Source organism: Symphodus melops, assembly GCF_947650265.1.
Source record: "Symphodus melops genome assembly, chromosome: 21".
NCBI lineage: Eukaryota > Metazoa > Chordata > Actinopteri > Labriformes > Labridae > Symphodus > Symphodus melops.
In genome coordinates, this window is record NC_136711.1 from 8376702 (window position 1) to 8399962 (window position 23261).

General features: G+C 38.8%; 2 protein-coding genes across 4 annotated transcripts in view; one reads left to right on the forward strand and one right to left on the reverse strand.

Moving 5' to 3' along the window:
- Window positions 1-1398: 1398 nt before the first annotated feature.
- LOC306842232 (cilia- and flagella-associated protein 337) lies at window positions 1399-17890 on the reverse strand (the record flags this gene model as incomplete). The annotated part of the gene is made up of 17 exons (XM_079372358.1): window positions 1399-1592; window positions 2212-2345; window positions 4930-5141; window positions 5246-5394; window positions 6283-6422; window positions 7845-8029; window positions 10030-10179; window positions 10266-10721; window positions 11780-11971; window positions 13047-13232; window positions 13399-13536; window positions 13622-13668; window positions 13778-13949; window positions 14034-14156; window positions 15266-15412; window positions 15516-15762; window positions 17886-17890. The coding sequence occupies 17 exons, from the start codon at window positions 17888-17890 to the stop codon at window positions 1507-1509; spliced, it is 2769 nt and encodes a 922-aa protein (XP_079228484.1). The 3' UTR covers window positions 1399-1506.
- A 1701-nt stretch (window positions 17891-19591) lies between these two features.
- The window catches only part of myof (myoferlin), a 28626-nt gene continuing 24956 nt past the window's right edge, over window positions 19592-23261 (forward strand). For 2 of the 3 annotated variants that reach the window (XM_079334074.1, XM_079334075.1), the window contains exons 1-3: window positions 19592-19872; window positions 20633-20688; window positions 21057-21148. In XM_079334074.1, the coding sequence (XP_079190200.1) occupies window positions 19785-19872; window positions 20633-20688; window positions 21057-21148 (236 nt within the window). In that variant the 5' untranslated portion in view covers window positions 19592-19784. Of the gene's footprint in view, window positions 19873-20377; window positions 20468-20632; window positions 20689-21056; window positions 21149-23261 lie in introns of those variants that run through there. The other variant, XM_079334076.1, reaches the window with a different exon arrangement.

Here is a 23261-nt window from a genome sequence, read left to right on the forward strand (position 1 = left end):
ACAGGTAGGCTCACTTCTTCCACGCAGACGCTGTGAGCGGAGCCTTTTGCCAGACTGTACACCACACCCATGAAGGGGATTGTGGGTTAATTCTCAGTGGAGACATCTCCAGGAAAAAAAAAAAAAGAGTAGAAAAATTAAGAACAGACTTTTCAACTTCAACTTTTGAAAAAATAAATCATAAACATAGAGCAGAGTCATCGAGGCAGTGAGATAGATCCAAAGATGAATTATTGATTTCTGTTTGACCATTTAGCCATCCATCCACATGTTGGGTCAGGAAAAGAATTGTCACTAAAAACACAACAAAAGGCCTGAGTTTAACACCAATCCAGAAACAAAGCAAGAACTGGGAAAGCCATATAATATGATAGTCAGGTCAGTTGAATCCTGTTTTGAGGTCTTTTAAATTCTAGTTTCCCTTTAATCAAATTTTATTTACAGAAGTTCGGCCTGACTGTGGAGTGCTGTCGCCACAGCACTCAGGCCAACGGCAGTGCAAATGCGCCCTCACATTCCTCCAGAATTGATCATGTTTTTTTATAGTCGGTTGTTCTGAACAGTATTTTTGTGCTGGCCACTGGTGAATCTCTTCCAAACCACCACAACGACAATAAACACTCCCACTATAGAGTGCTTATATAATGCATTGACAGTAGTGTTGGCCCTTTTCTAACTTAGACTGCAAAATATGAGATTTGCTTTATATTTTATTGTTTACTTGCTGTTTTGTCTTTTGGTTTGTTTTTTTACACCCTTTTAAATTCATTATATAACTGATGTCATGAATAAACTTCATGTTGTACCCATCTGTCAAATAGTAATGGAGAGACGAAGAAGATATTATGTATGTACATGCACATGTGCACTTGAACTGAATTCAAGCTACTCTATTGACATGGTTAAGAAGAAGAAGAGGATTTACTTTATTGATCCCTGCAAGAGGAAATTCTGTTTTTTACACTTTGTTAAGTCATGCAACACACACATATAGACTGATATATACACATACACAAACAGGATCCTGTGGACATGCACTAATGGAGAGACATCAGAGTGAGGGAGCTGCCCACAGCAGGCACTCCCTGAGGTGGTGGGGGGGCGGGGTTATATTTCATTACAAAATAAGAAGTTATCTATCTGTCATTAACAGAGATGTGTTTTATCTAAAGGATCAAATGGACAATTGGTTCATTTTTGATGCAAACAAAGTGCCCCAGCAAAACATAAGGATTAGTTGAACAAAGAGAGGGAGAATATAAATTCATCTGAGGAACATGAGTATGATGTGTCAAAAAAAAAACATCCAATCAACAGTGATTATTGTGGTGAATGTCTTCAAACAGAAGTCTTCTCTCGTGGATTGAGTCCTCTCACAGACGCGGACACACACAGATGACAGATTATCGGTGGATGAATAGCGTGTGCAGAACAGGAAACCAAACAATTTAGGTGAGAGAGACAAGTGTGTGCGAGAGGTGTAGCCAGTCACTGTGTTTCCACTCATCAGCTGCTGATTGTTTGATAGGAGGTTGCCAGATGCTTCTGAAGTTGCTTGTGGTCAGTGTCTGCATGGCTAATGCTGTACGGAGCTAAAGTGGATGACAGGAGATAATGTTATTGAATGTGTGAATGTGTGTTTACCTAACAGTGTCTGACTGGGTGCGGTTGCTGAGAAAGCACAGCCAATCACTTATCTTGGCAAGTTCTGAGTAAAGGGGAAGACGGGAAAAGGAAAGTGTAGGAAATTTCAAAAACACACACACACAAACACACGCAAAACCATGAGTGTTTGTAAGCTTTTGAAAAGAAAATCGTAAATCTGGCTTGTGTTTTTGTAGAAGAACATTACCTTAATGTTCCCGAGCTAAGCTCCAGGCTTTAGAGAAGGGGAATGTGAAGAATGCTCTGGCTTTTTTCTTCATAATGTGCTGAAATTGGACATGTTTTAATCAGAGGATCAGGTTTAATTAGCTTGGAAGGCCATCCTGACCGGTTTGTATCACCCATTTTCATGCAGTAGCAAAGACACGCTCATTCAGCATGTATGCCTCGAAGGAGTCTGACGAAAGTGGTAATTACTGGACGGGACATTCCCAGAGCATAGCCAAATGTGACTCTGGGTCAAGTAGAGTCTGTGTGTGTGTGTGTGTGTGTGTGTGTGTGTGTGTGTGCAGCACTTTAAAACACCTGTTTGGATTAAATGGTTACCTTCAGAAAAGCATTTCTCCTCTGATGTTTGACCCCTGTCGACAAGGTCAGGTACTCTACCTTTGACCCTGCTCAGCCTCAGTTCCTCACTGTCAGTCCTCTCCTCTGAGTCCTCTGTGAAATTCTTCCTGCAGCTGTCAGATGAGAAGATATTGTACTCTGCTGTAGGGGATTTTATTTTACTTGTGCAAACACAAAGCTGTTTACTTTGGATAAGGCAGGTTTCACTTTTTTTTTTTTCATGCCACTGAACTCGACAGAACTTTGATCAGTGATCTCTGCTGGATGGTGTTTTGTCAGAGAGTCTGATCTGAGTGTGTTTATTGTTAGAGTTGATTCAAACCAGAAGTGTAGCAGTTCTCTATTACTGTGTTGTGGCTGGCCTTTTCTCTCTATATACCTTCCTTCATTGTGTCTGTGAGCGTGTGACTGCAATCATGACAACGAAAACTAAATCCGACCTCATGAATGTTAAATGCTCAGTAGCACAGAATTTTATGCTGATTTGCTGTCAATAAAACATCTGAATGGGTTGTGGATTACAAAGAACACAGTGTGCATTCAGGGTGTTTTGGATGATTTCAATTGTTTTGGTGTTAGAAAAGTGATGTTGTGCAGTATTTACTATTTAGTGTCCGGTATAAATAAGAGTTTAGAGCCATGCTAGCAGCTAATGAAATGCTTCTGTCAGCAGGTTTATGTGTTTCCCTCTTAGTGTAGCATTCTCGCTGGCATTTACTATAATCTTTAAACACAGTACAAAACATGATGAGAAAGTTAATATGATCAACTGTTAAACATAAAACACAAATATTTTAGGGGCCATTTAACATGAAAAGTTCATTTCAATGGATAGGGTTTCTTTGCGTTTATTCATGCAGTCCATTTAAAAAAATATGCACTGGGTTTTTAAGACACACAGTCAACAATTGTTATGGGTACAATTACCTCATGTTGAATACGTAAGCATAAATTCAATGTGCTTGCGCGTATTGGGATAACGATGAAATTGCAGTGAGATGAGCCACCCAACCTGGGATTCATAATCATAATGAAGCACCATTTACAATACAAAGAAACCAATGTCGCAGAAAATGTAACCTAAAAGGGAACAAAAGCTCATTCTAAGAGGGTAAGATTTATTGTCCTGAATTTGATGGCCATTCAGAATTCTGCATCAACAACGTGTTTGGCTGACAAAAATAATCATGCAGGAATTACTTGAGAGCGAGAGGAGAGAAATTGAAATACTCCACAGGCAGGGGCATATATATCCAGACTTTTTGAATTTTTGAATTTGAATTTTTTCTCCTTTGTTGAATTTATTAGTTAGCAGTTAGCTGCTATCATGTGATGCTATTTTGTAGCTGACGCGGCTATCGGCATCCGCCTACCAAATAGGGCATGAGTGGCTGTGGAAATGCGAACGGGATCAGGCCTTACCGAGCAAAACTGTGGCCAAGGCCAAGTGAAAGGTGGTTGCGTCCAAGAAGTATGTGCCCAAGGTGCATCAGCCGCCCACGACCAAGCTAATAGTGGTTGTGCACAATGTCAGTGTACACTGAACCGTACTGGACTGCTGTGTGGAAAAGGGGCTTTTAAGTACTAGCATTAGCCTAAATAGTTGATTTTAACTTCAGTCCAAACCTCTGATTAGGCAAATAGCCAATCATAGATTTTGAGAGAGACCACAATCGAAGGCAAAAACTTTGGTTGACTTCCTTAAACACACCAAACCACTATAAACACTAAATTGAATTTAGATACCCTCTTTCCTTTGGTACATGTTCCACCACATGTTCTACCACAGGAAGCTATTGGATGCATGAAGTTAAAACCCAGTCAATGATCAGGACTGTTTTTTCCTCTATGAATAGTGAATTTGGTGACTCTCGCATTGTCATTGTGTTGATTATGTACTTTTGTCCTTTGTCTTTTTACTGTCTTTTTACTGCTGTCATTGTTCTGACTTGTTGCACAACAAATCGCCCTCCGGGGAAAAATAAAGTTGAGTTGAGTTGAAAACACAACACTATACGTACGTTGTAATCTTGCTCCTCTGTGAGTGTCATATTTGTAGACAAGTATGTATGAGTGTATTGAAGCATGTGCTGACTGTTCTTCCCTTCACTGCCTTTGTTTCTTACATTTCCTCTCAGTGCTGCCTGTTACCCACCATGTGACATAAACTCAGTGAAGCCTCAGCGAAGCCTGACCATGCCACGAGAGTTTATGACCTTTAACCAAACTGAAGCGTCTATTGAAGACTTGAACGTCTGTGGAAATATTGAGGGACGTTTGTTTTGGAGAAGGCACTCATCCGTACTGTATTCCTCTATATTAAATTTGGCACAAAGTACTCACTCAGGGCTCATTGCAGCCATAATAACTTGTTTGGACGTGTCCCGTACTCTCTACTATTTGTTGGCAGAAATGAATGAAATCATCTTAAGATGCTATGTTTACACACATCATCCTTCACATTTAGACTTTAGAATTTCACATGCTTCACAAGCAGCATGCGTTGTGTCTAAGGCCTTTAATGCACCGATTATGAAAGATTACAACATCGAGTGACGCAGACAGTCAATGTACTAACCCTAAGTGGGTAAATCTAATATTTCAACTCGGAAAGCTAGCCATCATTGGCTCTTGTTCATATTTCCTTGTTCTCAGAGTACTCTCTGTTCCTATAAGTTGCCAGTTGAAAATCCTCACCTCTTGTAAGTAGCTGGTTGATAAATGTTCCACATCACTTCCTGCCCAAATGAACCCACTTGATCCCCATCCACTGTCCACAGTCCAGCCGCTCCATCAACCGAAGCAGTGAGGATGAACAACCTGTCAGCAACATCAAGGACCTCCACACTTACTACTGCTCCTCTATGAGCTCTCCAATGCTGCAGCAGAGGAGGACACTCACAGACCTCCTGTTTAAGAAGCAAAACTATTTTGAGACAAAGACATAAACAAGTTTAAATTAAACAATAATTCAGTTCGGGTTATAAAATAGTATGATAAACATGGTTTGTACCTGGTTTTCAATCTCTAACCCATAGTTGGAGATGTCCCAGATCTGGAGCAGGCCTGTGGTGTCTCCACATACCAGGATTTTGTTTTTTGGCTGATCTGAGCTCAGACAGAGCACACGTTCACCTGGCTGCTCCAGAGCACAGAACAGACCTGGAAAGGGAAAAAAAAAAAAATATATATATATATATATATATATATATTTTTTTTTATCACAGTTCTTCTCAGTTTGTTTTTTAGGGATTTCCTCTTTAATTTTGTCAGCTCTTGCCCCAATTAACTATTGTGTAAGACATTTGATTCCCGACATCTGAGAAGCAAGCTTTCATTTGCCTTTTTGTTTATTAAATATATTTGATCCGTTGCATCTTGGTCCTCTCCCTTTGTTGAATTACCAAACTTGACAATGTTACTCCTTTGAACACAACTAAGAGATCATGTAGTCGTGACTTATTTTCCTTAGCCATATACAATTAATTTTTGTGCTTTAAAACAGCAAGAATCTGTACAAATTTCAAGAGTAGTGTTTTTACTGAAATGAAAAATGTTCCTCCATGATCATTTTTGCCTTTAGTTTTATGTCACAGATCATCTGTTTATAACACGCTCTCAAATTCCTCTCTGCAAGAAAAATGTTTAAAAACATGTTTCATACTGACCTATGCATACACACAAACTGAAGCACAGACACAAACACACTGGCTCTCTCGTACACACATACATGCCCATACACATATGCTGCAGTCGTAAGGCACGAATCCCTCACCACTAAACACAGACGGGATCTGGAAAGAGACATAGTTGTGGGCTGCCAGGAATGGTTGCGGCTAGAGGCCAAGTCAACAGTTCAGCCTGACTGTCACTGCTGAGGCTGAATGTAAATCCACCTTAAAGGGGTGGATCGTTAAAACTGACAGCTGCTTGTCAAACATTTGTGCAGTTTGAAGTTTTGACACTACAGCAAGATTTACATTATTTATTCGTGCTTTCACTTGAATTGGATGAAGTTCTTTTTAGTGACAGTGCCTGCATCCCTCTCACCGTAATTGTGCGTCTGTCCAGTGACGCTCCAAAAGCATAGACAGCCGGCCTGTGATGACACAAGGACACCTCTGTTTCTCATCTTTCTTTTACTGGCCCGATGCTGCAGGAACAGGAGGCAGTCCACAGGGGGCGACACTCTAGATGTAAAACACCGAAGGAATAAAAAAAACATGGAGTAAAAAGTATTTTTTTATTTACTTATGACCCCAGGTATCCATGTTTGGGGGTGTTTTAGTTTATTTGATACAAATGATAACTTGGTATGTATTGTGTGTGTGTGTGTGTGTGTGTGTGGGAGGGGGGGGGGGGGGGGGTTTGTACAATGTCACCCATGTCCCAACACAGTGTTATAAGTAGCTGTTCCAATAAGACATGTAATCCATACAGTCCTACTGTACATTAATAATTAAACTTGAATAAAACAACTGAATTTTTAATTGCAATTGTCAAAGTAACAAAAGTGAAGATTAGTTCTGCTTTTACCTGGATCAGTGTATAGGTAGCTTAAAATGTTTAGATTTGTAATGTTATAATTTATTTTGTCTCATTCTGCCTTTGTGTTGCTTGTTTCCCTTGTGTGCATTTTTTATTGCTTTATAGTCTAATTTAGCCTTTAGTCTTTCCTGTTTTATTTTGTCATTTCTTGTCCCCAGTGTTTTTAGCCTTGTCTTAATTCCTCCCTTTGTCTGGTTTTCCTCCATACTGATTGGCCTGATTGTCTTCATGTCTCATTAGTCTCCACTGTATCTGATTACTTCATGTTCATTGAGTGTCAGTGAACCTTCCCTCTTATTGTCAGATCAGTGTCACACTTGGTCTGTATTCCTGCTTTTAAATTTCCACATATTGGTTTTCTCTTTTTTGATTTTAAGAGCAATATTGTATTTCTACTTTTGCCCTTTGTTAAAATAGATGTTTTTGTGATTGGGTTTTTCTTCTCAATTGTGAGAGTGATTATTTAGAGTGGAGTTAGATGTGTGGTGCTGCCTTGCTGCAACCCTGAGTCACATGCTGACAAATTCCCTCAACGGTACACCACCGTGCTGTACCGTAACACGAATTTTATAATCCATTTATTAATAATTCTGAATGGTAAAATAAATTACAAATCTTTAACAGGAGAGAAGCTCCTGCTTCATGGTTGTATCAATTTACTTTATCCTTACTTTGTTGTTTTACTTGAACACAGATCAGCTGACTGAGGCTTTTGAACACAGTTCTTGATTACACTTCCTCAGTTTGTCAAAGGGTTCAAACTGGGCACTTTTATTTAGAAGCAAATGACAAGTAGAAGCTCAGGAAACAATGGTTTAGTCGCTAACAATACATTATAATGTGTGTGTATATATATATATATACACACACACACACACACACACACACAACATATATCACCTCTATGAAATAAGATATTTTGTGTTTTGAAAACAAAAAAGAGATATGTACAAACTTTTAAGTAATACACATCAAATTTTCCTTGTTCTATTTATTGAAAATAATATATTTGATTGATAGTTAGAAAGTGGTAAAAAAAAATGGACATGACTACATTTTCTCACCTTCTCTGTGTCCGCCTCCGCAAATGAAGCGCTGCTCCTTGTGTCTCCAGCCTCCAGATGATGACCTCTCCATCATGGCTTGCCGAGGCAACAACCCCGAGAGCAGAGCACTGACAAACAGCCAGGGTGTCTAACTTGTCAACGCTGCTGGACTTCCAGGACAGATCTGCTTTTACATATAAATCCTACATGTATGGCATACACAGGTGGAAATAAGGTGTTAATGTGCTATTGACTATAAAACTAATAAAATAAAATAAAATGCAGCATACACTTTGAAATCTACAGTTCAGCATCGTGTAAAAATAGAAGCAGTTTCAAAATTTAAAAGGATGATGTTTCTCGGCTCTAATCTGATCCTGGAATTGTGAAACTCTTTGCACATGAATTCCAATCTTGTGACGGTTTACAAATTGTCTGCAAGGACATGTAATTGTTTGAGTTGTCTTGTAGAGAGCAACCCTATTTCCCACTCTTTACTAATTTTGTTTTTTCTCCGAGCTACAGTGTTGTGGTTAGATCTTTATAAAGACGTCACAGAAACTTGTGCAGATTTCTTGCAGTGGCATATAGGCCGCTTTGATCTCACCAGTTTTGTGTGTTAGTGTGATTTTAAATCATTGGCTTGTATATTATGCTCTTCTATGTGTTCTCAGAAGCCTGGCTCTGCTCACAGGCGGTGGTGGTGGGGGGGGGGGGGGGGGGGGGGGGGGGGGGGCGCTTGAAAATGAGAAACATGAGCGTGGAGACACAGGATTGACTATGTGCTGGAGAAGCATGAACACTGAATGTTACGACTGGAGCCTTCCAGGGATGAATATAACCGCAGAGCAGACGGTGTTTAAAGGCTGAGAAGGGAGATGTAACACAAGAATTTGAGGTGTGAAAATATGTACGTCTAAGGCTCTTACTAGTGTTTATTCTGGCATGGGCAATACAGCACTTACTGAGGAGCAGTGTGTGTAAGTGTGGAGGTGGATGTATAATTAATCTTTTTTTATGCTCTGAAAAGTTCCAGACATATTTCGACTTGCATTAGAAAGACACAAAGGGTCAGATCTTGTTTTTATTTATTTTTTTGCTGGAGATATCTTCTGAGGCTAAAGTCTTCCTCGGTTGTCGGCTGTGACAGGATTAGTCACTATGGGGACAGCTGTTTGTTTGGGACTCATCATACAACATTCAACATCTGGGGAATAACTTGTGGACCAGACAAAGTGTTAGAATAAGACTGTTGACGTGTGTTTCTTTAAGACATTGGGTCATTAGTGAATGTGTGTGCGACACTTCCCAGAGCCACCTGTCAATAAAAAGCTTTTGTGATGTATTTATTTGCAGCTGTTTTCTGTTTGAGAAGATGCTGCTTCCTTCTTGTTCATGGGTGATACTTCTGCTAACTACATAGTTATTCTTTTTTCCTTAAATGGCTTTTACTAAAAGTCCTGCACGACTGCTTTTTGTTCACAGGATACATTTAATATTCCTTTGGTTGTTTAAATTACAAGCAGTGTATTCTAATATCCAATAGTAAAAAAAGACTTGGGGTGCCTACCTTGTCCAGTACAAGTGGTGTTTAATGACAAAGAAAAAGTCTTCTTTTGAAATCAAATGTATCACTCATGTTATTCATTTCTGTGCAAAGTGTTCAGGCCTGGTTCTTCAGGAGGTTATAAATCATCGCGCCTGACACCCACTCCATGGCTGCACTAACTAATGCCTTAAAAATGTTTAAATCAATTATGTCCATGAGGTGTCTCCATTCATTTCATTCAGTTTCATAAGTTAAAAACTTCTCAACACTACTTGTACATGTGCAGCACAAAAGCAACACAAATCAAAAGGTCCTCGGAGGGTCTTTTAGAAAACAAAGTAAAAAAAAATATCTTAAAGGGGAAAAAATCATTGAACAGATTAGTAGTGGAAAGGATTTCATGAATCATGGTATATCAGTAAATATATACAGGGAAGCTTTAATGTTGCTCCACAACCTGGCTACATTATGACTTAGACGTTAAATTGACATTTTTTTCCCTTTCAGATAATTTTTTTCCAACCTACAGGAGTTTCATATCTGTGCTTTGCAGTGACACACAGTGTATGACACCACTGGTTGGTATAGTTACAGGTACAGAATTGGTAAAAAAAAAAAAAGAAAGCTTTCATTTTTTTGCCACCTCTTATTTACCTTGGCAGCTGAAATGCTGTACTGAGCCATCTGTTGGCTCCACCCCACAGCCAGCAGCTGGTTTCCATGCAGACAGGTCAATCCAGTGACTTCAGACTCAGTGAAAGGCTCCAGCTTGTGCAAATTAAGGCCGTTTAATAAGTTCCACACCTGCCCACAAGAGTGTCTTCAATTATATTTGATATGCTATTTACTTTGAATTCACAGTATTTTTGTACAGAAATGTGGTGTTAAACCTTTATAGTGCCATTGCGAGCCCCTGTGATGAGTCTTCTGTGGGAGGAGTCAAGTGTCATACAGGTTAGTTCTTCGTCTCCATGAGCATTAAAAATGTGAAGCCTCCTCCTCCCTGTCTCCACGTCCCACACACACACAGACGAGTCAACACGTCCGCTCACCACCTGTCTTAAAGAGGAGTTGTACACAGTGCAGGAGAAGGCAGGACCACTTTCAATTTCCTGTCCTTCATCTTTTAACCACTTGTCTGCTCCTCTTCTTGTGTCAGACAGATGGAGCATTGAGAGGTAATCTTTGCATGCAATGATTAAATGTGTCTGCTGAGGAAGAGATGGATGAGGAAAAAGGAAGGGGAAGTTGCCATGTTCTGGGATTCGACCAGGCTGCAGATAGGGGAACTGCAGACGGACAGTTTTCAGACACTGATGGCTGAAAATGTCCCACACCCTCAACTCCTGAAATGGGAAACAAACATCAACTCTAAAATTATTAAATCAAATTATTATTTAATGTGAAACTCACTTTTATGTTATTCAAAAAGAACTGACCAAAGCAGGTTAAGAAGAGGAACATAACATCTTACTTTGATTTGTAGGTATTAATTCTCCTTTTTGTCACTGATCTTACAAATCAATCCATGCGCTACAATTGTTTCACAACTACTTCCAGGCGTTTAACTACAAGACAAAGTGAACAATTCAGCCAAGTTTCAATTTAAAAAACGTTATTTGTCCCCGGGGGGCAATAACTACAAGTTACAGTTTCTTTACTAGTTACAATGTTTACTACGAGGCTGGTTCACTAGTTTTGGACTGACCTTGCTATAGCTTCTTTTTTTTTTTTTTAAATAATCTTTTAGAGTCTATAAAATCCTCTGATGCTGATCTGCTCCCCACACCCTTTTTAATGACTCTGAACCAGATGGTTTGAGCTGTCTCACCAAGTTAACACCTTTTCAAGTCATTGAAAAGGTGTATATTTTAAGTTTCCTTTGACTAACTGACACCCTTGTTGTGTCTAAATCTGATGTTTTACACATTTGATTTCTGTTTTGTATTCTTTGTTTATTAAATTATTAACATAACCTTCTGATTTAGGATGTCTGTCTGTCAGTCTGTAGGGAATTGGGAACTGGAGGGTCGCTGGTTCGAGTCTCGTTGCAGACAAAGTCTGTAAATTGTTCTGGTAGCTGGAGAGATGCCAGCCACTCCTTGAGCACCGCTGAGGTACCCTTGAGATAGGCAGCGAATCACCATCAGCTCAAGAGTGCTGGCTGTGGGCAGCCCCTCCCCCTGAGATCGCTCATTGGTGCATGTCGGTTCCTATTTTTGCACGTGCGTGTTTCAGCCAACATCAGAATGTAAAATTGAATTTCTGGGATTAAAGTATATCTTATATTGTCCTGATATTCCTATTCTTGCTTTTTGGTGCCTTTTGTTTAGTTTTTGTTTTTCTTCCATTTTGTTTGTTTTGTGATGCAGTATTTACACTTTATTTTTCTCGTATGACTTACAGCATCTCTGGAGTAGCTGAAAATCTGCTTAACAGGTTCATAGATTGCAACATCTAGCACAGTGGTTCTGTGACCTCGCAGTGTTGCTACAGGACTCGAGGTCACAAATGGTGTCCACAGTCTGACTGCTCTGTCACATCCTCCTGTCACCATCAGCTCCAGTGATTTATTGTAGTCGAAACATCTAGCTCCCTGAAAACAGACAAAAGAAAAAGTTGATGCATAGAATTTGTGTTGTGTGCAGACAGAGTTGTACAAGAACTGGTGGTTAATACAAACTAAGTCCCACAGGGGAATTTCTTAAGGGTGGGTTCATCGTTAAAACTTCCAGACAGTAAATATGTGTACTCCTTCATAAAAAGCCCTTGTAAATAACAGGAAGCCTTACCACCCACTTTAATAATGTTTTTGCTACAGTCTTGCTGCCGCTTCTCTACAGACACATGGCATTATCAGCCTCCGCATGCTTGATCATTATAGAAAGGTGACTTGACTTACTTTAAATAATTGTTCCATTTGACAAAATGATAGCGAGGATAAATCTAGTGCTGGGGAAGCTAAACTGTGAAAAGAAGTTATCTATCTATCTATCTATCTATCTATCTATCTATCTATCTATCTATCTATCTATCTATCTATCTATCTATCTATCTATCTATCTATCTATCTATCTATCTATCTATCTATCTATCTATCTATCTATCTACAGTATCTATCTGTCTGTCTGTCTGTCTGTCTGTCTGTCTGTCTGTCTGTCTGTCTGTCTGTCTGTCTGTCTGTCTGTCTGTCTGTCTGTCTGTCTGTCTGTCTGTCTGTCTGTCTGTCTGTCTGTCTGTCTGTCTGTCTGTCTATCCTACAAATGTTGCTTCAAAAGAAGTGAAAGCTTTTTTTTTAAACTTGCCCCACACACAGGTCAGTGTCACCCGGACAAGAGTGACCTGCATGTGTCAAGATGACCTTGAGCCACATCAGATTAGATCATGACAAATATCCCTAAAGTCCATAGTTGATCCTAGTGTTAAGAGGGGAAACCAGTCAACAATAACTTCTACTGCAACCCCCCCCCCCCCCCCCCCCCCCACCCCCCCACCCACTTGATATCAATAAGTAATAATTACAATAAGTAAATGTGTTTAAGATTAGTCCCTTTGGAATATGGTAGGATACTCAGTTATACATTTGATACAACTCATTGACTGAACATATATCAGCCTAATTTTCACTATGAGATGAAATAAAAAAAAAAACAACCTGTGAAATCAGATACCTGCTTAATTTTCCAGACATACGGCTGCTTTAGAGTCACATTCATAAAGACAACAGAGTTGTTGTCACTTTCTGATGATGTCATGATGATTTGAGTGCTGGGCTCAAACATCACTCTGTTGATTGGTTCCTGATGGACGTTGGGGATGTGATGGTACGAGACCATGTCGTTGTGATCACAGAGATCCTGTTGAAATAGTGGTAATAATATTAATATTAATGTTATTATTAATATTAAGATCAAATGCTTAATAGTTGGAGATCCTATACTATTTGCAAATAGGACTTGTATTACACATGCACCTGAATCTAGAGACTAAACTGTGGGTATGAATTGACAAAGTCAAGCTTACGGGGAAGAAGATTCTCTGGGGGCCGCTCTCTCTCCGAGACAGATTCTTGAAAAGACCTTCAGATGGGTTCAAGAACCGCACAAGGTGGACACCTCCTTTTTCATCCCCCAGTAGCAGAAGAGAGGGTTGCTCTGGACACTACATTGATTACATTCATGATTTAATTTTTGAAAAACTAAATTATGCCACTTCAACTAACATCTTCAATGAATAAGTGTCATACCTGAACATCATGCCAGTAACAGAGAGCAGTCGGGACACTAGGAAGCCCTTTGAGCAATAATGGACAAAACATTTATTTAAATAAAGATTTTTGGGCTGTACCGTAATTGATTTTAGTTACGGTTCAGTTAAATACAATGCAAGCAATCATATTTACCAAACAATTGGACATCCTCAAATACACTGGCAGCTGAGACATTGACAAAATGCAAGTCCCTGCAGTCAGTTGCTATGGCAATCTTGTGGACGTTGCCCATATAGACAGCATCAGTGGTCCAGCCTCTGAATCTCCTCCTGTTGCTTACTTCCTCTGTTGGGTCTCCGACCAGCTGGATTAATTAAAGTTTCAAATAGAGAGTGTGGGTGTGTTCTACATTTGTGTGGTTGTAAAAGCAGCCTGTGATGTCACTCACCCTTATGCTTTTGAGGATGTGTAGGCTGCTGTTCCAGACAGTGACTTGACCCCCCTTACTGACATTAATATAGCGGAGTGGAGGAGGATGGGAAATAGCAAGCACACGCACAGATGTCTCCCGCTGGAAAGGAAAGAGTTTGAGAATAATTTATTTTACAAAAAGGTCACTGGAGATATGAAGTGTTACGTTAAGAGAAGGAGCATTTCAGAAAGAAAGCACATAGGAAGACTAAGCAGAGAAAGATTGAAATATCCACTTAGTCTGAAACATGCCTTCAAGCTACTTTTAGCATTATTCCATACAATAATTTAAGTCTCCTGTAAAATATATGGTGTATGTATTTTCCTCATATGCATGTATGATTTGTTTATTTTTTTTAAAATTGCTGAAGACTGGGCTGTCTTTAGAAGTTGATTAAAAAACAACAATAGGCAAAACCCATCCAAACTCCACACCAGCACCTATAGTGACTTTTACACTTTATCAACTTACAACTTACTGTTTTGTTTTTTAGATCAATGTTATAAGATGTCACCTGATCTTATTTGTATTTGTATTTTTAATTTGATTTGCATTGCAATAATAATGTATGGGACAAATTGTGCAATAACATGTCCATCCTTATATACACAGTGTGCATGATAGTGTTTATGTTGTTTATACAGACGTACATACTGGCTCTTTTTAACTATTTTTTATTGCATTTTTTTAATTTATATTTTCACATTTATTTTTTTTCTAGTTTAATTTTGCACTGTGTGATTTTCTCGTCTTCTATGTTGCTACTGTGTGGCGCTGGTTTGGTCAGTATGTTAGCAGAGAATTTTTAGCTTAAAATTTAAACCAGGGAATTAAAAAGTAAAGTCATACTGACAAGTGCAAATGTTGTTTGCAGACTAAATACATTTAGAAATGCTATTAAAAACAAGCCCAGAGATCCTGCAGCTTTGTAATGCTGTAGTAATTTAGTTGCCATGATTTTTCAAAACTAAAGCTTATTTTTTTCTAATTTAATGTAGTCATTTATTTGGTTATGGAAGGTTTGGTTTGTTTACATTCAGTACTGTAGCTCACATGAGTTTTTTTTAATAATGGACCAAATACAGAAACTTAACTTTAAATTCCTTTTCCATAGTTTATGAACAGGTGTATTGTGCACATTTTCATTTTGTCTTTCTTAAAAGGATTTTTTTCACAAACATTTTACAAACTGAGACATGGATTTTTACCTTGTTTTGGGAGCAGTGTCTGATATGTGGTTGTGTGTCCAGCAGAGCTGCTCGGGGGATGGAGGCGCGCATTCTTTCAGTGTACTCCAGCAGCAGGTAGGAACACAACTGCTGCCAGTTTACCTGCCCACTACAGCAAATATCCACCTGGATACAAATCAGTTCAAACACTATCAGAAGCCATTGGACTTGTTTTTGTTTTTATTCTTTTAAAATACTTTCACAAAGCCCTTCCTGTGTGTCTCCTTACCTCATTAAAGAACCTTTCAGCCCATGTGTCCACAGTATCAGGGCCCAACACAGACCTTATAACCTCAGAAAACTTTTCTGAATTTATTCCTGGCTCTTCATTTCCTCCTTTGTTCCCTCCACTCATTATTTCTGTTCGGTTTTCCTGAGCCTGTCTTCCAGCTTTTGTACAGGTAAAAGCTTTTCTTAAGAGCTGGAGGTGCTTGATAGTAAGCTTCTCTGCAGGGCTGACTCCACAGGCTGGATTACTGCAAAGAGGATTGTGGTAATGATCACCTTATTTTAAATGTCACTTTGTGCAGAAATACTGTATTTTAGAACTGTTCTTTTTATGCATGCACCAATATCAGAAATTCCTCTGATAAAACTTTAAATGTGGTATAGAGCACTGATTGGCAAAATGTTTCTTTTTTGAAAACAAAAGCCTATACTCAGATCAAAAATATCTCTTTTGTCTGAAACTAGCAAATCTTGTTCGGGGAAAAAAAATAGAGAGCTGACTGAAACAAAATAATCCTGCGTTGATAGCAAAAAACTGTGCAAACATAGCAGACGTTTTTTTTTTAACATTCGTTTTAAGGCCCAATTGTTCAGGTTTCAAATAGTGATAATTGGAGCAGGAAAAAACACAAAAGCAGCAGCTTCTGATCAGAAACATGGATTCTACTCTTTGGATACATTTTGAAAGTCTTGTGCATCATGGAGCTGACTGCCGAGCTTGTTTGGTTGTAGAAATATGTGATTGTTTTTTGGTTTTGGCTACATGGTGTCACCAAAGGAAAAAAACAAAAGTGTCACAAAGTATTTTCTTAGGAAGACAAGAAAGTCTTCATTCAGGAGAGCACTATAGCACTATTTGATTATTCAACTTTCATAGTGTAGCATATATGACCAGGCTTTACATGAATGGATTGGGTGTTCGGGCCCGAATGGATCAAGCATTAAACATTTAGAATTAAGGAAAGACCCTGAGCTGAAGTAGGACGAGGGTCAACTGAATATAAAGATCTATCAAAGAGTAGTCACAGCATCACTTCTATAGCTCTGGTAGCTGAGGATTGTCTGTTTATACTGCTTTTTTGTAGTACCTGAAATTAATGCAGAATAGAACAGTGCACCCAAGTGGCAGGACTGGTTCAACACACTGTTCCTCCCCCAAAAAAACTCATTTCCTCATTACGTCTTATATGATGCAAAATGATGTGAGACATGTATAAGAGTTTATCCTAATTGATTATTTGGTCCTGAAGTGTGAAGTTGTGGATTTAGAAGGAGTGAGTGGGGGTTCATTGCAGTTTGGGGGCAGTGATTAAACAATCAACATGTTCCTTCCCCCCCCCCCCCCGCAGCTCCTGTGTGGTCTTGTTGCTCAGGGAGACCGGACTCACTGCATAAGTCACATGTCTCTGCTTTGTAGGCTCGTTTCCTGGTCCATCAGAATTAGCACGAGTGCTCCTTAACATCACGTACAATTGAAACAATCTAGAAGCACTATTGGAACCATAAAATACTGAAGTAATAAAAGTGCATTATTTGTTCTAGATAGGAAGTTTAAAAGTTGTTGTATCTGAAAGACTTGTGTAGCCAGAAACAGGAGATGGTTTGAGAGAAGAAATATGTGAATCTGGACCAGGGAGACAACAAAACATGCATAATAATGAATACAAGACATATTTGAAGTTGTATTTTTGCATTTGAAATGGTACAGAGAACTTCTCTCATGAAAAATAAGATCATTATCAAGTACAGATCATTTGCAGCTAAATAGTATTGGATATGTATTCATCATGAACAGACAAATAAGGTAAAGCTAAAGAGTACTCACCAAATCCGGCTATGAGGTACTTCTGTCTCGTAAATAATCCATGGATGTTTTATTTTTCTTAAAGTATCCATTCCGATGACCTCAACTTTACAGATTTAATCTGTTTTAAATCCCTTAAAATACCAGACACTGCTCCATCATTTCCTGCAGAAAGTTAAGCCAGATGGTTGGTACATATTTCATATTTTTAGATCTGCTCAAACAAAGCTGCTGGAGAAATGTCCAGGTCCACGGATCAATAAGCTGTCCATCACAAGTGCTTGACCAATCAGAGAGACAACCCATCTCTCTCAGAGTGAGAGAGAGAGAGAGAGAGAGAGAGAGAGAGAGAGAGAGAGAGAGAGTTGTTGTTATGTGTTACTGGGATAACTGCAGGTCTGCTGAGGGTAACAGAGCCACAAACCTCACAGACATTAGAGGTTAATCATTTAAAGAAGCAGAGTTAGTCTGAACCCAGGAGTGTTAAGATTGGTCAGAATATCTGATGTTTATCTTTAAATCAGAAATACTTTATTAATCCCAGGGGGAAATTCAGTTAAAGATTACCGCATATACTAAAACATGACTGAAAGTAAAAACATCAGCTGTGTGGTATGTTTTCATGTTGTAATAGCTTCATAAACCTGAGGAACTAATGTTGATTAATTATTGCCTCAGCACTCTGCTCTCCTCTTCAATGAGCATGACAAGCTCCAACACTGTTTAATCTAAGTACCACGTCCCAGGGGGAGTCTGGTCTGCTGGGCAATTCTTTGTCCTTCATCTGACATACTGTAGACTTCTGCACTCGAGCTGCCTGTATTGTAACAAATGCACCTTCTTTGATATATAATGCAAAAGAAATATAAATAAATGTGTGCAAGACCCATTGCAACAAGCAAATAAAATGGACAAAGTTCACTACAGCCATCTCTGACAGATAACAAATACAGTCATTTCTTCATGAGGACACAAATGCAGCACAACTGTACCAGTACTTAGGTGTAGTTTGTGTTGAGTCTGAAATGCAAATGTATCCAAACAAAAATGGTAACATGTTTACGCTCTAGTTTGTTGAAATATGAAATAAAACAATATCACGCTGGTTGTCTAAAAGGCAATTACGTCACAAACCAGGTTTTTAATCATCATTGAATAACTGTCAGAAAACACAAGAGTGGTGACTTGATATTTTAGTGAGAATGCGGATAAAGACCCAGAAGTGAATCTACATCATGTATAGATACTCTGAAGTTAAAGCCAAATTTTGCTCAAAGGAAACATTCATTTCCACCAAAGGTAGCATCTAAATATAGATCTTTTAAAGATTAGCATGAATTATGTAAGTATCAATGAATTCATGTGTACATTAATGTATTAATATTTTTTAGTAAAGGAGAGGCCTATTGTGAGGCCTAGAGCTGAGTTGTTTCAAACTATAATATCTGTATATTTGTTTATTGATTATATGTTGGGTAAATAGAAGCTAAGGACCCCAAAACCAAAGTTATGTATCTAGTTTAGTTAAAGTATGAAGATGCAACAAAGTTGATTAATAAACAAGTATAGCTCAACGCTTTTGCCTAAAGTATTCTGTTTTTAACCTCGAACAACCAATGATAATTTACTTTACTACTTACATATATTGGTTTGTGACATAATTGCCTTTTAAGACTCTGGTGAAAAAGGTTTTTTTTTTTTGTTTATATGTTTTTTGTAACTGTTTTTATATGCTGTACGTCTGCCTATTGGGCTTAGAGCCTGTAATAAAGTTTATATATATAAAAAGTAAAATATATAACACAACTACTACTAACTCTATAATTTATTATTTTCATACAATTAGTTAGAATTTCTCATGAGGCAACATTAAACTGACATTGCTCCATGAGTGGCTGTCAGATATCATGTCATTAACAGGTACGGCCACTAGATGGAGCCACAGATACAACATTTCACCAATGCTCAGCAGCGCAAATGCGGAGCATAACCTACAGTGTAGTAGTTATTTCACCCCCTTGTTGCCTTTGACAGCAGTAGACTAAATGTACAAGACAAAACTGGTGATAGTTTTAAGCATATCATTTTTGGAGTCACTTAAGTAATTGTGTTATAATTTTTTACTGTATTTTAAGTGTGAAATGTTCTATTAAGGAATGAAAAGTTCTATCGTGTCAACCACGTACAGATGTGAGTTTTCTTCTTTCACATTCATACTCACACGGTGGCAGCAGCAGCTAACTTTGACTCAAAGGTAATTAGAGCCCCGTGATCCGCCCTCATTTCCCCTCTCCCTCACACCAACGGGACCTGGAAGTGTAGTCAGCCCTGCCCTGAGAGCTGCAGTGATGGGGCAGTGAGGATGCCACAACTCGACAGTTCCTTGAAAACTTTTAACATCACATTCCTCAACGTCTCTGTTTTTTTATTCATAAATATAACTTTTTGTTTAACCTGTCTGGTGCCATGTTGCGAGTCGCTGTACAATCGGCTAAAAATCTGCCTAAAAAGAGAGTTGGAAGTCCGGACCCAATAGCCTCTGTCATCTTTAAAGGTAAGTCTAATTTCTAAAATAGTTTTGTCAAAACGGGTCTTAAATAAATGGAGGAAGGGTGTCTTGAGCTTAAGAATAACTGTATATCCTTTATTACTTTCAGGTAGTATGACGTCACTTTATGGACCCAATGCATTGTCTGACTATTTAGTTGGTATCTGCCATTTTGGTACTAATGTGCATTATTTGGAGGCCCAGATCTTACAGTCCTCTCAAATGCAATATGTCTAAAAGGTAAATCAGCACAAGAAGTCACAGCATTTCACAGCATTTACAAGTTGCAAAGATGGCTGACAAGGGATCATGCCAGGACGTGCAAGATTCACATGAGGTCAGGCAGATAATAAAAGTCTTTAAAAGAGAAAAGTATAGTTTAGCACTTGTATTAAAATAATATCAGATATAGTTCTGTGTAACACAAAGATTGAATTTACTTCTGTAGAGAACAAAATCCTGGTAATCAGCTCTAGTCGCCTGCAGCTGTTTTCTTTGATCATCAACATCACTGACAGGTGTGGCACCTTCTCTTTCCTGCTTCCCTGTAAAGGCTGAAACACAGGACTATTAACAACAACAACCGAGCTAATAGAAATGGGTAACATAATTTCAGGTGTATTCTTTGGTTGGGCGACTTTGTTTTTCCCAATGTTTTGAAATCATATACCCAATAGTAGTCTACTAAGACAGCTGAGAAGTGACCTGTGTTTCATTTGACCTTTTGGTGCAACAATATTTACAAATGAATTATTTCCCTTTTCAGATGAGAAGAAGAAAACAAAATCAATTGACAGTGAGGTGAATCCTGTATGGAACGAGGTAAACCTCCAATGTAAACACACGCACATACTCCCTGACACACACACACACACACACACACACACACACACACACACACACACACACACACACACACACACACACACACACACACACACACACACACACACACACAGAGAGAGAGAGAGCTGTTTAGCTTTGATCTGTTATTAAATCAGCTGCAAAGTAAAGCTGTTTAAAATGACATGGTAAATATATGGACATGGATAATCCTCATGACTGTCACAGTATGTAAATGTACATGTCAACAGATTCTGTGCTCAATGGTTGTAGGTCTAAGAGTTTAATTTGCTCTCAAATCAAATTTAGCATCTTATCTCATGCACTTTTTCCCTCTCTTGCTGCAGGTGCTCGATTTTGACCTGAAGGGCACAGCGCTGGACTCCAACTCCTTCATAGACGTGGTTGTGAAAGATTATGAGACTATTGGGAAAGATAAGTAAGTGCAGACGCTGAGACTGTCACTGAGCTCCCTGTTAGCTTTTGTGCAACAGAGAGATCACAGTGATGAAAGAGGAGCTTGTGTGCCTCTCCTTACTGAATCACAGAGCAAACACTTCTTGTCTGAACAACCACTTTTTTATTTGAAAAAAAAAGTCTGTTTAACCAGCAGGGTAGCCATAGATGAAGGTTGTGTGTGTGATTTTTCTGCTGTATAGATGTCAAATGTTAACATACAACTTGTTAACGTGCAACACAAGTGACGATATCTTTTGAAGTATCTTGGCTGCAAAGTTATTTGTTCACACAAGAGGCCACGCCCACTGGCTAGGAGATATATTATTATAAACTGACAAACAGATATAGACAGGAAAAAAAGTTTCATAGTAAGCCAGCGTTTGAGTTATGTAGCTGGCTTCTGCTACCCCCTCACACCCTGCCTGCCATGCTGGGACTTGCTGGACTGTGTGGGATGACTGGTCCTGATTGGGCAACAATGGATAGATGAATTACTGTTTTTCTTCTCTCTCCCTCTCTCTCTCTCTCTTGATGGGAGATATATTATGGGAAATGTTTGGCACTCTTTCACTTAGGGGGGAGGGGGGGTTTAAAGGAACATTATTTTTTTGGCCTTTACTGCCAAGTATTTTTTTTGTAGTGCATCAGTACTGCAGAACTGCCGAGAAACAGTTTGATGGATGGATGCAGAATGTATAGTTGCAGAAAAAGCCTTTAAAGTCTTTTGCTTCCCAATAAACCCGACTCACATATGGGACCAATAAAGTCCAACCCCAAAGAATGTTCCCTCAACATCACTAATTAGTGCTATCAAAGTCTTGTCTATGATAAGAAAAACAAGCATTTAAAAGTGAGAATGTGTCTATCATTTATTTCTGAAATAAATTACAAGTAATATATAATCTTTTCTGTTCATATGCTTTGCCTTGTAAAAGTTTCCCCCTGTGCATGGGACAGTCATAACAGTGGGAGGAGTTTTTTCCAGCACACGAGTCCACTTTCAATTGAGTCAAGTTTTCCACTGGGCTGGCCCGTCTGACACGCTCCCTAAAGATCTACACAGAGGGAGCAGAACAAGGAACTCTCTCTCTCTCTGTTTCTGCAAAATGGTTTTACATCTGCGGTTGTGGGTAATCCCTGTCGTCGTGGCAACTCGTAGCAAACACCCAATCAGTGTTTTCTGATTAAATTAAACTTTTAAGCGAGATTAGAAGACTGTGGGTCAAAGTTTGGCGTTTGTAAACGGCAAACAGCGAATCATCCTGATCGTTTGGTCTATTCACAGTCTGTTTATGAGTCTAATGATCTGATGCATGACCGGTGCTTGATAACTATTTTATGTAAATCTGTTTGACGATTTGAAGAAGTAAAGCTGTTTTGCATACAATACATGTTCTGGTAAAGTCATTTAGAGAAGCGAAAAAAGGCTAAAGCCACAGGACTGTAGTATCTCCATCTCTCCATATAAGGACATCTGATTGGTGTATCAGGATGTGAGCGGTCAGGTGGAGACAGTAGAAGTAGCAAAAGGTGGCCCCAAAAGTAAAAAAAAAAAGAGCGGTGTGACTGGTGTCTTGGATGCCGTTACAGTAAATGTACATAGTTGCAGCAGTTGTTCATGCATTAGCTGTGGGAATCAGCTGATAAGCCCTTCGTCACACTCCTCTTCAAACATGATGCGCTCTCTTCTGAAGTTCCTGGCTGCTTTCTTCTTTCAGCAAGGCTGGATCTTTACACTTCCTTAGAAGTAAATCACAATCGTTTATGTTCCCTGGATGCCATTAAACTGGCTCCAGTTAATTAGCTGGTTTTAGTAACAGATGTGATATTTCATGGCAGTGTAAGTGACATTTTTCGATAATTAGAGGAAAGATTTTAGATTAAAGGATGAAAAGTCATACATTTCATGATTACTTAATACATCTAGTCAATGCGTGACTAAATTAACATTTTAATTCTTTTCTATGAAACATTTATATTATATATTTTTATTTACTGAATGTATTGTTAATGTCATGCATTTAGTTAAGTGTTTAAAATTTTGTTCGCATAGTCTGAGAGTTCTATTTTTGTTCGCAGAGTAAGAATAAATT